Source organism: Pithys albifrons, chromosome 10 (genome assembly GCF_047495875.1).
Source record: "Pithys albifrons albifrons isolate INPA30051 chromosome 10, PitAlb_v1, whole genome shotgun sequence".
Classification (NCBI taxonomy): Eukaryota; Metazoa; Chordata; class Aves; order Passeriformes; family Thamnophilidae; genus Pithys; species Pithys albifrons.
Genome location: NC_092467.1, coordinates 21,941,574 through 21,957,456, shown reverse-complemented (window position 1 = coordinate 21,957,456; position 15,883 = coordinate 21,941,574). Strand labels below are relative to the sequence as shown.

Below are 15,883 nucleotides of genomic sequence, written 5' to 3'. Positions count from 1 at the left end.
TACAAACCATTTAGCCTGTTGGAAGGACATCTCACATTATAAAGCCTCTACTCAGTGGATTACAGGTGTCTTAGTTTGTTTAGACCAATACTCTTATTTATACTTATTTGTTAATCAAGAGGCCTGACAAGCTGCTGCAAATAAAGCTGCTGCTGATTCAGTAGTTTGGTAGGAGAGTCATCTGAGGATTAGAGTCTATAAACAGCCTTTATGAAACGATAAATTTTTTTTCTATTAATTGGCCTGGAGAATTTTGTCGTTTCAATCTGTTGTTGTTGAATTTTACTTTACTGCAATATTTTGAAATTAGACAAAAAAGGAAAAGTGTGTGTTTAATGGTTTTGGCAAGCTCTCTGTTAATTAATGGCTTTTTGAAGTACTAATTTCTTGGGTTTTATCTTAATTAACAGTCTTAATTGACCTTCTCTGATCTCTAGTTTATCCCAAAAGAATTAAAAAATAGACTTCTAAATTCTTTTCTGCAATCAGATTGTCATGCAATTGCTTGTCTACAGATCTTCTCTGCCTTCACAAACTTTTTTTCATTTTTATTCTTTTACCACTGAAGTCCCCACTGGAAATTACAGGCCATTGAACCATAGAGCTAAAATTGATTGCGCACATAAAAAATCCTGGAACAACTGAACAAAGAAAAGAACTTCCTGGAATAATCAGAACACAAGTGACAACAAAACTTTTACCTGATTTGAACTCACTTGGCCTTGATCATCAAGAAAATATTTTATGTTCTTCTATTTGCCCCTGATGACAGAAGGAACTAGTTTTTCCTTCCTCTAGCCTACATCAAAGCATGGTTATATATGTCAAAGAAGATGAATTTCCGTTGCCAGCTTTTTTATGGGGCATTCTCTTTTCCATCTCCTTTATATCAATTTTTCTGCTTTTTGTGGGGTATTGTTAAAGCTAAAGAGCCCTGTCTAATTGCTTCTATTTCAAATTAATTTTTAATTTATGTATCACACATTACAATTCTAGGAATCCTAAATGTGCCTTTTACCTTTTTCTCCTAAAATATAGAAGGCAAGTCTCTTTTTTAACATGTTGTGAGAAACTGTAGTCAGTTCTTTCTGCTGGAGTTTATGGAAGGCATTACTAAAAATGCAAATTCTATGTTTTGAGAATTGAAACTTTCAAGTAACTATTAATCTTGGAGCTTACTTTTATATTCTGAGATTAAATAATGACATTTTAAGCACTTAAACCTTCACTATGAGCAAGATAAGCAAGCATATACTTCATTTCAAGCATCTTAACTAAGTTGATTCCCCTGGTCTTTTCATGTGTTTCATGTTAAGCATATGTCTGTGTACTTTTCTGAAATTCTGGATGGTGTTTAGCAGAGTGACTTACAAGCAATAACTAATATTTTTTTAAGAATCCTAATAGACTAGGAAGTATGCAAAATAAGCTTTCGTTTGTAAGATAAACAAAGTAACTTTCTGTGAGCATTGCCTTTTTATTGCTGCATGCAGCTGTAAATCATATCCTGAAAGCAAAGCCATTTTTTAAAGTGCATTTTTTGAAAAACAGTGCATTATTTTCTCCTGAGCTGTTGAGACAATTTCCTGCCTGGATCTGGTGTCCCATTAATTTTAGACTATTAAAAAAAAATCACTGTGAGCCATAGGAAACAATTTCGGATTTGTTGCACACACACATATCACAATAGATCTGCCTATTGTACTTCTACAGATGATTTTTAACCAACTCCAGTTTTCTGTATTTTGGGATTTATGTCCTTCCCTCAGATTTGTGCAGTAACATAGCCTTATGCTACACATAAATGGAGGAATTTATCTCTTTTCAATGTGTGAAATTTGAAATTTGAATTCAATTACAGTAACACAGGAAGACTTTTCTAATGAGTCTCAAAAACATGTTAAACTCTCCTGTAGAGAGAGAAATTGAGGGCAGTGTTAGCATAATAGCAAGGGCTGAGACATTGCTTTGCACTACAGTTTTATGGGATGATATTTTAAAAGTCAGAGATTTATGGCTTTTTAGGGACAGCTAAAATTGTTTTCACATTTCTAATATTGCTTTCATTAGAATTTTGAAAGCGTGTTTATGGTATCAAATTGAACTCTAAGGTGTTACCAAATCATCCAGAATCCCTAGTGCTTAAGTATATTCCTGTATATCCCTGTGTATCTTCAGAGGAAAAAATGGGGTGAATGTAAGTGCTTTGTTTTAAAGTATGTAATCTGTATTCTGTCATGTACTTCATCTCCCAGGGAAGGTACCTGGGAACTCACTCTGCTGTTTTTATTTATCCTGCCAGTGCAGTATATAGATGAGAGGACTAAGGTCCAATGGTGTTAAAACAAGACATAAAATATTGATTAATTCTTTTTTTAAATTCCTTTTTCCTCCTGAGTATAGAAATTTCAGATGCTACTGTCAATATAGTGCTCTCCAATAAACCTCCATTATCAGAAGGGTCCTGATCTTCATCATGTTCTTATAAATGGTTATTATGATTCTAAAAGGCTTTAAAAGCTCAAAGCTAGTGTTTTCCTGGTGCAAGAGCAGAAAGGAAGTTAGAAGCAGTGCAGCCTTTTTGCCATGGCAGAATGTTACTCTGAAATAACATGAATTGGGTTGGGAATTCTCTTTGCTAAACAGTAGCAGAACATTCTGGTTAGAGAAATGAAGATCCTAATGGGGCAGATAAACAGATGTACAGTTTCATGGCTGTAAAGGTGTCAAGTAAAGAAGCACAATTATAGTTGGTATCCACCTAATGAAACATACGTAATTGACACTCTGCCTTTGATTCCCACTTGTCATTCTTCAGTTCAAGTTAACCTTTTATTTATTGTTTCCAATATGGTCCTTTACAAAAGCAGCGAAACATACTTAGGTGTTTACCCGAGGAAAAGGAAAGGTAGGGATAGAAGTTCACAGCAGCTCACCAATTTAGGATGACAGACATGGACAAGGAAGAGAATATTTAACTACTTTCAGTGATTTTGAACTCAGTTCTGGGAGTTGAAGTAATTGTTTTCCACTAAAAAAATCTAGAGTTTAGTTAAACTGGAGTGTACTGGAGCTTCTCTAGGAAAGTAAAGCTCTTGGAGCTTTTCTACTATCCATAATACAAGATATTAATCAGAGAAGAAATCTGAATCTCAGACCTGTATGTGCCAGATAAATGTCATTATAAAGGTTGTACAACTACTTTTTCACCCATTGTCTTAATCAGTATTTAATTCACCTTGAGCAAGCAAGTAGCATAGAATCTGAGCCAAAAGCCATTGATTGGCATATTTATCTGGGAGGGAGGAGACCACGGTACATTTTTGCTCTAAGCCAGGAAGAAACACCTGAAGTTGGTTCGTCTGTCTCACAGAAAAGTTGAGGTTTATAGGCTGGATAAGTTGCTGTAGGAATTTTTTTTTCCCCACACTCAAGTTTTATTACTACCCCAAGATGAAAAGGTTTTCAGAAGATTTTGTTGGTGGGAATAACTGATTAGCACATAGGCCTGCTTGGGAGTTCTTTTGCAGCAAAACTTAATTGTGTGCAAGCCTTAGGCTGGTTTAACTTACGATGTGGCACAGACTGCTCCCTGCCAGACCCAAAGGCTAAGAGCTTACAGCTGTGGCAGAAAGCTAATATATCCCCTCCTCTCACTTACACCCAGTTCTATTAAGGTACTCTGTTAAGATGGGTTTATGACTTTTGTGATATCTTTGGAAATTGGGCAATTTTTAAATAATTTTAAGGTAATTATTTTCATTGATTTCAGTCAAACTGAAAGCAATACAGGCATAAAGCTGGACTTTAACCAACTGGTAAGCAGTGAGAGCTAATTATCTTCTTACTACTCAGAAGGTTTTAAAGCAATGAATCTTGAATGCCCAGTTTATATGGGTAACTGTTGACTCCTAGTCTCCAGCAGATAATGTTTGCTTGAGTACAGCAAACAGAATTTGGTTTGTGATTAACAATGCATGCATTTCCTCACATAGCCAATCTGTGAGCCAAAACCTTACACATGTAGTTCTTTTCACTCATGCAGGTAATACTTTTGGACTGATTTAAAATAAATAGTCATTTGAGATGACTATCAATCAGGGCACTATCCTCTTATTTTCTCTCTGCTATGTTACCCCAAAGAATGATAGCACAAAATTATGTAAAGGCACATGTACAGAATTTTGGTTTTCAAAACCTTGTATTAGATGGTTTTCTGTCAAAATATCCATGAAAGTTTCATTACTGTGTGAATTTTTAGGTTGAGGATAGCCAACGGAATATTAAGATTTTGCTTCCAGAAGAGGATGTTGCATCCTCATGTGCACACAGCACAAATTCTGAAAGTAGTTTGTATTTGATGAACTTTATCTCATTTTACAAACTGTCTTTCAGGTGTGAAAATAAATTATTTTTTTATCTTATGGGGGGTGCATCATTTGACTTCAGATATTTTGCATGGTATTTTTCTCTGTGGACAATAGCTTGAGGCTCCAAGCTAGGAAGAATGAGAGCGTATCTATAAATAATTCAAAGTAATTGTATGGTTTTGACAGATTGTCAAGTTGCTTAATGCTTTTTGTCCAGGCAATAGATTATATTTCTTTGATAAAGTGTTGATAATTTCTCATTGTAATTTGTTTTGTGTATGTTGTATTTTCACAGAGTCCAGTCAGGTTCATATCTCAGTACGGGTTGGTTTACCTTAATTTTGGCTATGGATGCCTGCTATGGAATTCACGTCTATGGGATGATAAATGACACCTATTGCAAGTAAGATCACAGGAAATTATTTTCATGCATCTACAATTCTGATGTCTTGTCAAAATTTCACAATTGATTTTAATATCATAAATCCAGAAAATGGATCAGGCAGTCATTTCCCAGTGTTTTGCATTGATGTGACACTATTGTCAGCATATTCTCTCCTGATATGGCGTTTCCTGTTGATAAAATAAAAATATTTACAAAATCTAACATCAGATGTCATAAGCAAGTATTTCTAATCAAAGATCTTTTGCAGATTCTGAATTAGCTGGAAACAAAGTATGCTCATACTCTTCTGATAAAATGTACTTGCCTCCACTGCTAAAACAAATCTATAGAGGAAAAACTAATATATTATTTTCTGAATACCAAATACACCTGGAAGTGAAAGAAACTGATTAGCTCAGGATAGTTACCTGAAATTACATTTCACCACCATTGAGCAACCAATTTGAACTTTCTAGGTTATATATGGCTTGTTTTGAGTAGTAGAGGTTTCTAATTAGATAATAAAACAAGTCCTGTGAGCTTTATCACCATAAACTGACATAAATTTCAACCAACTACTGTTAGTGACCTTACTGTGGCAATGGATTAATCCTATTGTCAGAAGTACAACTCTAAACACAATTTTTAAAAGTCCAAGTTAAATGCTTTAATCTACAGTGTATAGTAGAAAAATATAAAATGGAACTATTCCTCATTCATTCAGTAAAGCAGGAAATGTCAGAAACAATATATGATACACATCTATTCTTCTGTACCCAAGCTGGTTCAAGTGTGACGTGTAACCAGTCCAGTGGGTCCTCAGCTCAAGTCAAGTCTTTGTGCAGATCCTCACTCCATATTCTGTCTTACTCCACTGTGAGACTCATTCCTGGCAGACCCTAAAACAAACAAGTAAACAAACAAACAATGGAATTTGAGTCACAGCTGTTTAATTAGGTTATCTTAACATTAGAGGCTGGCTTTTTAGAACTTGCAGACTCACTGATTGAGTCATCCAGATGGAGCGAACATATGTTTTCCTTTGTTTATAAAGCACAGTAGGCACCCTGAGATGAGGGGTGACAGGACTAAGGTTGTCCTCAGAGAGTTCAGCAAAACTGGCATTGCATAGCCCTGATGTGAAACTAGACAACAGCATGCTAGCACTTCAGTCTGCCAGCACTTCAGCGGGCAGTTAAATGTCTCCCTGACGCCGATCCCATCAGATCTCAGAAGCTCAGCAGGGTCAGCCCTGGTTAGTACTTGGATGGGAGACTTCCTGTCAATACCAGGGGCTGTAGGTTCTAGCCCTGAGGATTTCCCTGTCACTATCCAGGCTCATTCGGACGTGGCAGATGAACCTCAGGCGTTAAAGGGTGGGGCCAGTTCTGCGAGTGCTGTGCCTCACCTAAACAATCCACTGCACAGGCTCGAAGGACACACCCACATGAGTAGAGCCCTACCCACATTTTCATTAGCAAAGCCGAGCCATACATATATACATACATACTGTCGGCAGCAGAGAAGGATGGCTTTTTTTAAAGCTGTAATTCTGACTGCATTACCTACTTATAATGGATATTACTCATATAACTTATTCAGCCAGTTCACGAGCCAGTTGCAACAGCTGGGACTATCCAACAAGAAGACTTTGCTATGGGTGGAGACTTGTGGACTGAGTTCTCACAGGTTGAACAAAATATGCAGTAACCATAAAAGCCAGGCCATCAGCTGCTTACTGACTGATAAAATCAGTGTATTCTGAGAGACACACTGAGCTTCATTTTCCCTAGGAAAATTCATAGAAATCATGATGTAATGAAAGCCCTTATACAGTTTACCAAAGGAGTTCAAGTGATGACACATGGGAAGGATTTCAGATAATTCACAGAATCATAGAATCATTTAGGTTGGAAAAGACTTTTAAGATCATGGAGTCCAGTCGTTAACCCAGCACTGCCACGTCCAGCACTAAAACACATCCCAAGTGTCACATCTACACGTCTTTTAAATACCTCCGGGAATGGTGATTCAGCCACTTCCCTGGGCAGCCTGTTCCAGTGCTTGATAACCCTTTTAGTGAAAAAATTTTTCCAAATACCCAGTCTAAACATGAGGCCATTTCTTCTTGTCCAGTAACTTGTTACTTGGAAGAGACTGACCCCCACTTTGCTACAACCTCATTTCAGGTAGTTGTAGAGAGTGATAAGGTCACTCCTGAGCCTCCATTCCTCCAGTCGGAGCACCCCCACCTCCCTCAGCTGCTCCTCCTAAGACTTGTGCTCCAGACCCTTCCCCAGCTCTGTTGCCTTTCTCTGGATGAGCTCCAGCACCTCAATATCTTTATTTTAGTGAGGGACTCAGAACTGAACACAGGAATCAAGGTGCAGCCTCACCGGTGTCAAGTACAGGAGGACCATCACTTCCCTAAGTCCTGTTGGTGACACTATTACTGATACAAGCCAGGATGTTTTTATCTTCTGCAGTGTATATTTATGTTTTTCTTGAAAATAATACCTAAGTATATCTTCTTTTTCCCCTAGGTCAGAAGGCTTTCGTAAAGTTCCCTACCACTATTATGAGCCAGGAAGAGATGAGTGTGAGGAATACTTTCTCCATGAAAACGCTCCATATGGAGGCCATAGGTTTATCACGGAAAAGAAAGTGTTTGCTAAATGGGCCAAGAAGCACACAATAATATTTACACATCCCAACTGGACAGTGTCTTGATACTGGTTTTCTTAACTGTCCCTTAACAGCATTTCACAAAAATGTCTCAGTTTACAATAGTTTTGCTTACATCTGGTTGGCCTTTCCCAGCCTGGGTAACACAAACTAAAAGCCAGAAGACAAAGAGGTTGATGGTTCAGCTGCTAAGCAAAATTAATCATCTGTGGATGGCAGACACATTGTTTGTTATTTCTTAGGGTTTTACTCCATACTATGCACTTTATACTTTAACTGGATTTTACTTCAAGGCAGAATCAGTTAAATACAGATGAGATTTTCTGTATAAACAGGGGCACACAGAGAACATGGTGATCTTTTGAAACTTGTCCATCATCTCAGATATTTAAAATTAGTATTTATAACTCATTGGCAGTACTGCAGTAATTTTCTTTCTGTTATTAGCAGAAATTTTCAACAAGAGAAATAGGAAAAATATAGACCTCCGAGGTCCATGAGTAAGTAAATTAAAAAAACCAAACCTAAATACATTGATATATGTGAGCCACTTGCATATGTGGTAAAATTAGATATGAGCTAAACAGGGTTCTTGAACTGTACACAATTCTTGCATGAGAAGATATGACTTACTCAAGACTCCTGATTAATTCATAACTTCTAAAATGGAGCTTCCTTCCACCCTGGTCAGGCTGCACCATCTGGGACAGTGTAGTTTGTACCTTTTGAAGCTGTTGTCCCCCAGCTTAGCTCCAGCAGCATGGCACTCAGAAAAGACTCTGTTGTTGCCCATGATGAACCTTTGACTGCTATACCAAGCCTGCCGTCAGTATCCAAGCTGGTGAGTGTAAAGTTGTCTTGTGAATATCTCCATTTACTCTAGTTGTGCCTTTGAGTTGCTCCAACGTCCAAATAACAATATTTTGACAGTATTTCCCATGCAGCCATCATAATTTATTTCAGATCTCCAGTTTCTCCATCTTTAAAAACAGGGATAGTGTCTGTGTACCTCACAAGGGAGTTGTGAGGACTAATTTAATTTAATTTAAAGCACTTTCCTGATGAAGAATGCTACAGATCATTTATTCTTAACATAAAAACAATGGTACCTGTCATTTATTCTTGTCTGTTGGGTATTTGAAGAAAATGACAGCATGTCTGGATCTGATGGCAAATTGTTCTGTGCATCCACTTTCCTACTGAGGATAATTTGTGATACTGAGTTCTCTCAGCCTGCATTGCTTCAGATGAAGTTGAAAGAACTCCCCACCTCACAGTATTAGCTGCACATCAAGAGGCAGTTCAAGAATTATAAAATATACTCATCTCTAATTTAAATAATGTATTTCCAAGCTTACTGTCATGGAAGGTTTTCAACTACAGCAGATTCAATTGTAATATGACCATAATTCAACTGCACATGTGAGTTTTATTTAAACTGTATTTAAACTAATGCTTTGAGTTTAGAATGTGTTCTGTGAATATTTTAACATCTGAAATGTCAGATTCAACACTGTAATAGCCAATACTGTGAACACTTGAAGGAATTATGTGGATCATGTTACACAGGGTTTACTCACACTACTTAAACATTAACCAACAGGAAACTTTCTATGCTTTTGTAAATCGTGAAAAGGGGAAAGTAAAAAGCTATTTTTACATGTAAGTATTTGTATACTCACTATTTCCTATTGTATATTTGTATATATAAATTTATATTTTATATGTTCATTGCATATATATTCTGTCATCAACAGCTACAATTCTTGGGATGGGGAGGAAATCTCTTCACCAGTGTTCCTCCTCCTGACCATTGGTTTCTTGTTCCTATTGGTAGGTGATGCCAGGTTATCATCTCTGTTGCCTCTTCTATTTTCTATAGTAAATGCAGCTTCCTGATTTTATTTGTTAATATAGCTCAGCTTTCACTGCTTACTTTAGTACTGTAAGTATTCATGCTGGTTATCAGACAAAGGCTGGGGCCATGCTTATGATCCTGGATAAACATCTATATTCCAATACAGGCTTTGTCCCAGACTTCTTGCATGACTTGATGTCTCACCTTCCTGTTTGAAAAAGGAGAAAATAGTATTTTCCTATTTCATTTCTTGTCTTTCTTGTAAGCTGTTAAGATGAATATTCTCATTTGCAATTTATTTGTATAATGCCTTGCAAAAAAGGTGCCCAAAGTGTCTGAAAGCTACAGGCAATGCTGTAATATACAAATAATTTAAAGTGAGTGCTTCTCGTCTCTGGAGTTCTAAATCAATTGTAGGCTAATACAGCATGGGATAAAATCAAAAGGGAAAAGGGTCTGGGATGGATAAAGAGTCATAGTAGCAAAAGACAGTGGTCTGGATTTATCACCATATGCATATGCATCTTTTCAGTTCAGATGGATGGCTGGGTATATGGAAAGCTAATAAAATACTTGTAATGCAGGGTTAGAAGAATGCAGGACATGCACACCTAGGGAGAATGTTCCACACAGACTGTACAGGGCATCCTGGGAAATCCTATAGTCCCCTTGAGGGAAGAGGAGCTGAAAGGGAGAACATCAGTCAGATTGAACTTGTATTGAGAAGGTCTTTGGTTTAATAGAAAACTGCTATGAAAGTGCTGCACATGGGATTGTGATTGGGCTGGACAGACTTACGTGGAAATGTCTTCATGAAATGTTTCTCCACAGTGAGCACAGCATCAGGATTCTGCCTGACTTTTGTTCACATGCAAGGTGTTTTTTAAGCCCGAGAAAGTTTTTAAGGTAATCAATACTTGCAAATGCGCTGTAAAACTGTTGTAAAATATATGCTTCATACTGAAGCTCCTTGAAGAGTGCTTCCATTCTGCATGAAACAGTATCACAAGGGCTAGCTAAGAAAAATACAGCTCTAAGAGCAGCTAAATGTACACATAATTGAAGACATCACTAGAGTGCAGTTATCACAGAGCAAAGTAAAAGTGTTGCCCTCTACCTGGATTTGCACTAAGAGCAGATCCACTTTAGAAAAATAGCAGCAGGCTTCATTCACACTAGAGTAAATGAACATCAGTTCCCTTATTTAAATGAACCTGTCTAAACTAAATGCATATTTACATTATTTTTATTATATGAATAAGGAACTCTGACCACTTTGTTAAAGATGATTCTACAAAGAAACTGTCTGGTCAAAATCTTTTAAAAATAAGCTGTGATACTGAAAGAAAGAATCTCAGGACTTGGCTGTGTAATGAGGGACCTTGATGATTCACCTTCTGAGAGCAGTTAAGACATCAGCTGAGAATCATTTATTAATTCTTTAAGATAAAACCTACTACAGTTTACCTGAATGTAATCAGATCCTAATTGCTTATTCATTCAAGCAGCCCTATTTTAATCAACTACTCGTATCTAAAACAAGCAGGGAGTTTACCTGAGGTTTTCAAAATGCATCTTCATGTTCCTGCTAATAGAGGAATAGTTTGGCCATTTTTTGCCATCAATCAGCTAAGTAGTCAACAAATGTTTTCTTTTACAATTTAGAGGAATTTTACACCCTTTTTTTGGAGAAAAGAAAGGCATTTATTATTTGGCCTGCTGGAGACTTGGTTTTAATAAACATTTAAATTTTAATATACTTTATGTTTTATGTTGCATTATCTTCTGACTGAATTTTTATAAATAAAAAAGTTTTAAATAGAAGCAGAAATTTGCATAAGAAAAATATCTTTTTGACTGGCTAATTACTAATTCAAGGGTAATTAGGGTCAGCACCCAAGGTAATGGCCTGAAGTTGTGTCAGGGGAGGTTTAGGCTGGATATTAGAAAAAACTTCACCCAGAGGATGGTTGGGCACTGGAGTAGGTTCCTCAGGTGGTCACAGCACCAAGCCTGGCAGAGTTCCAGAAGCATTTGAATTATACTCTCAGGCACATAGTGTGACTCTTGGGGGTAGTCCTGTGCAGGATTAAGAGTTGGACTCGATGATCCTTGTGGGTCCCTTCCAACTTGGAATATTCTGTGATTTTGTGAACATCAAAACCTTGTTTCTTCTTTCCAAATGACACAACAGACATAATCTCAACCTTTTCATCTCCATTAGATGTCCAGATCCAAGGCCTCTTCTCAGAAAGAAAAAAATTAGTTTGTATATCCAGCTAAATTGCCTTTCCATCTGGGCTGGGAGGCTCCATCTGCAGACTGCTCCTATCAGTTACATTAGTAAGTAGGAAGGACTGATGAAGAGTTCTACTTAGGAGCAGATGGTGTTCCAGCTAGTAAAAAATGCCCCTAAAGTGCTTTAGGCAAGGAATACCCATTGATCTCTCCTGAAAATACTTTGCTTAAGTATTGGGTTTCTTCAAATGCCTCTAGCTCCTGTGTAGAATTGTCCTACTCTCTCTAGTAGGAGTTATCAGCAATGGGAAAGCATGCCCTTTACAGGAAAAATAGAGGCAAATTCTGTGTTATTAAATATTTCTCTATAAACAACACCAGGGATGAAGATGTCAGCCTGACACAAATTATCTGAACGCTCACTGATTTAGGAATCTCTGAGGACTTGTTTCATAACTAATGAAAATCACTTTGGCAAGTTCATGAATACACAGCCCTTATCCCATTAAAATATTTGCATTCCTGGGTACTGAAGTAAGCGGTGTTTTATCTGAGAAGTACCATATGCAGGTAGTGCATTGCAGAGTTAATAAAGAGAAGCCCATCCAACACTTGCAGGGCTGATGCTGCTGATGTTTCCTGTTTGTGGGCTGGGCAGAAGTAGGACCCCATACAAAGATAGCTGGCAGCACAGCACAGATGCTCAACCAGAAGACATGTCCAGGTAAGAAAAAACTCAGTAAGTAATCCCTCATGAATTATAACAGGATGGTGCCCTTAATAAGTAGAGAATGAGAAGCACTTTGCATATTAATGGTTATAATTTGCTGACAGTTTTTCTGCATGTATTCAGAAATAGCATGTCTTCAGCTGTGCTTTAGCAAGGCTGGGGTTTGTTTATGATGAACCTTAGAGTATACTCACAGAGTGAAATTCTATGTTAGTGCCAAAGGATCACACAGGAGCTGTCTGTGGGCATTATGATGTCCAGTATGTATTTACTGTAAAAAGTCCTGTGTTTCCTGACTAGGTGTAGTTCTTTAATTTTCAGCAGAGGTATCTCATTCTGTTCCTTCTTTGCTGAGAGGATGCACAGAATGGGACTTAACCATAGGGGAGTGAAGAATAGTATGTTAAGTAGCCAACCACCAGGTTCATATATATTTTTTGACTATTTCTGTGATGGATAGCTAAAGACAGAGAAAAGGAAGCTTTTTGTAAATCTTGTATAGCATAATCTACTGAAGTGTTTGTTCTGGATTAGAGTCTCATAGGCAAACTCTCTAAAAAGACCTGAAAGAGAAAGAAAAGGGCTCTCTTCATTTAAAGACAGGACTTCTGTGGAAGCCACAATACTAATGTGTGTGGCACACCTGGGCCTGCTCCCTCAGCTTTTGTAGGTCCCCACCTGACTGCAGATTTGGGTCCTTTCCAGCCCTACTGGAGAAGTGCATTCTCCAGGTGACTGATGCAGCCTGTGAGCTGCACAGTCTGCCCTGTCCTCCCCTGCTGTGGGGCCAGGGGAGTGCTGAGTCTGACCTGGGAGTGAGGAGTGAGGGGTGTCAGAGCAGGGATGTCCTTCCCAGGCAGCAGTGTGATTTCCCTGTGGCACTGTCCTACCTCAGGTGCTGAACTCAGTGTCTTTGAATGTGGTAGGAAAGATATGACTGGGTTTTGTTATGGTTTGTACAATTAACTCACAAAGAGTCACTATTTTATGGGTGTCTTAAACAGCTAATTTTGTGTCTTTTTTGCATTGCTTGCTGTTTCTGGGAATTCCTCAAGATATGCAGCTTTCAGCATCTGCCACTGCTGTTCTGATTTAATGACCGTAAAAAGACTGTAAACTTGAACTAATGCATGTTCTTACCATGTACTATGCATGATGATAGCATGTTACACATTTTATTCTCCACTATAATAAATAATGGCAGTTTTGTGTAAACTTAGTTCAGGCAGTGGAAGTAGTGCTTTTTCTTTCTCTCATATCATGTGTTGCCCAGAGCACTTTGCTGGAGCCTTATAAGTGCCATTAGCAGCTGGCAGCAAGTAAATTGTTGAAACCAGTCAGGAAATATTTACTAAATGTGACATTTTTCACTGGAACATCAGAAATAGTTCAACTTGCTTTTGTGAATCCACTCTGGTACTCACAGTCACAATTTTTTGTTCTGTTCTAAGGAAATCTCACATCAGAGTGTAACACTTGGAATGACTATTGACACAGATAATGTCAGAATGTTGGCAGAGCAACAATCCCAAAGTTTTTACTTTCATGGGAGTATATTTTTAACGGGAATTGAACATGTAGAAGATCAGCTAAGATGCCTGCAGATTTTTTCATATTGTTGCTGTTGAAAATAGTATTTCTGAGGATGGTCAGAGGAAAAACAAATTGTGTGTCTTTTGCTCTTTTGGCTGATCATCTGTCCCCACTCAGACACACACATGCACAACGGCAAACGCAATGAGTGTCTGTAAGGGAAGGTCCTTCTTTTCCAGGTAAGAACAACTAAGACTAATTTAAATGGTAAATACAGGCTATAGTACTTGTTGATTTGTGTTTATTCTTTGTGTTTCCAAAGCCTGTCTGCATTAAGCAAAGAATTAGGTCAGCTGGATAGGATCTGTAGCCTGATTGGAGTATGTCTTTTGGTTCCATCCAAAAGGAATCTAGTTCACATCTTCAGGAACACTGCATCATGCAAACTGAAGCTCTTTAGTTGAGGCCACTGTACCGGACTGTCCCACATGAAAGTGAAATTCCTGCTAGACCATCTTTTGGCTCAAGGTTTGCATGGGTACTTTTTTCATAGATATTTTTCTTTCAAATCTGAGATTTGATTCCTCCTGTCAGATCATAGGAATCTAGGACTCTTCCTAAAGTTATCATCCAAATGTCCTCCCTAAGTCAGGAGTGTGATATAGGACAAAATGATCTATCCTGGGTGCAGCATGGAAAGTGCTTTGTTTGATGAAGAGTTAATGTGATTCTGCTTGTGGATGTAATTTTATCCTGAACATGCTGGGTGCTTGCTAATGCATGCATTGTTTTTATGTACTGCAGGACACATAAAAATTCCCTTCATCATTTTCCCAGGGTATTTTTATTCTTTTGGCCTTCCAGTTGTATCTGTGTAGACATGCTTATGTGCATGTAAATACATGGTAAATACAGGTACAAGCATTCTTCTGTTCTTGGTTTCTACTATATGCTGTTAACATAAACTTCTTTAGGCAGTTCATGTTGTGCTATTTATTACATGTATTCTTTGGTTGCCTTTTTGTAATGCTGACAAGTATATTGATAGCAGATACCGCTGTAGACTTAGAAAACTTTCATACTATTCTGCCATGTGTTTTCTTGCTATATATTAATTTTTGCTCCCATTTGGAAGATGCGCTTCTATGTATTTGCAAAACTGTGCCTGGATAATTTTAAAACATGAATAAATGTATATGATTTTCCAATTGTCTGACATAATTTATGCATGATTTTGTGCAAAACACTTTTATTTGTGTTTATGCATATGCCACTGTAATAATACCTGACAGTTCACTGAACCCAAGGAAAGCAAAGATCTCTGTTCTCAAGAGTATTTATAAATCAGCTGCACACACTTTAAAGACATTTTAAGGCATCCATCCTAAACATATTCAGTAATGTTGGGTAAACTCAGCCACAAAATCTGCACTTACAATAACTCATGATTTTATTTCTGTGTGTTAAAACACATTGCATGCACAAAATGCACACAGGAATGGAGATGTGCAGAAAAGGCCCACTGGATCCTATCCATAAAGGATACATCCTTTAAGCACCATCTCACAGCATAGAAATGTCAGAGGTCAAGGCATTGAAACCCCTAGGAGTGCACATTCAGCACATGCTTGAGAGAGCTGTGTAAGACTGAAAGGCTGTGGGAGAGATCACATCTCATGCAAAGGTGAGAACCTCTACTTGAACTACATCATTGACAGGAGTGTGAGGAGGACCTACATAACTTTCTACCATCATGCAGTGAACCCAGTGGTGCTAAGGGAGGAAAGGAACTGGAACTCATTCAGCCTCTAACTAGTCTCCAACTTTCCTGTTTTAATGCCCAGATAAGAACGTAATTAATGAGCAATAGGCTTTGATCTGTAAATTTTAACTTGGTCTGTATGTGCTGAAGTAAACACATACAGACTAGCTGGGTTTGTGAAAGGACTGGAGATTCTGGCTGTGTTTGTCAGGACTGGCATAAATAGTGGAGCAACTGTTACCATCTAATTTTGGGCCAGATTCTGGTGCATAGCACTTCATCATCATGGCTAGGCTTCATGAACGAAGATTTGGGAAGGGCA

The 15,883-nt window shown here is 37.9% G+C and overlaps 1 protein-coding gene across 1 annotated transcript in view; it reads left to right on the top strand.

Moving 5' to 3' along the window:
* The window catches only part of ST6GALNAC3 (ST6 N-acetylgalactosaminide alpha-2,6-sialyltransferase 3), a 213,510-nt gene extending 198,531 nt beyond the window's left edge, over positions 1–14,979 (top strand). Inside the window, exons 4-5 of the mRNA XM_071565572.1 lie at positions 4,666–4,773; positions 7,299–14,979. Of these exons, the coding sequence (XP_071421673.1) occupies positions 4,666–4,773; positions 7,299–7,485 (295 nt within the window). The 3' untranslated portion in view covers positions 7,486–14,979. The remainder of the gene's footprint in view (positions 1–4,665; positions 4,774–7,298) is intronic.
* The last annotated feature ends 904 nt before the right edge of the window (positions 14,980–15,883 follow it).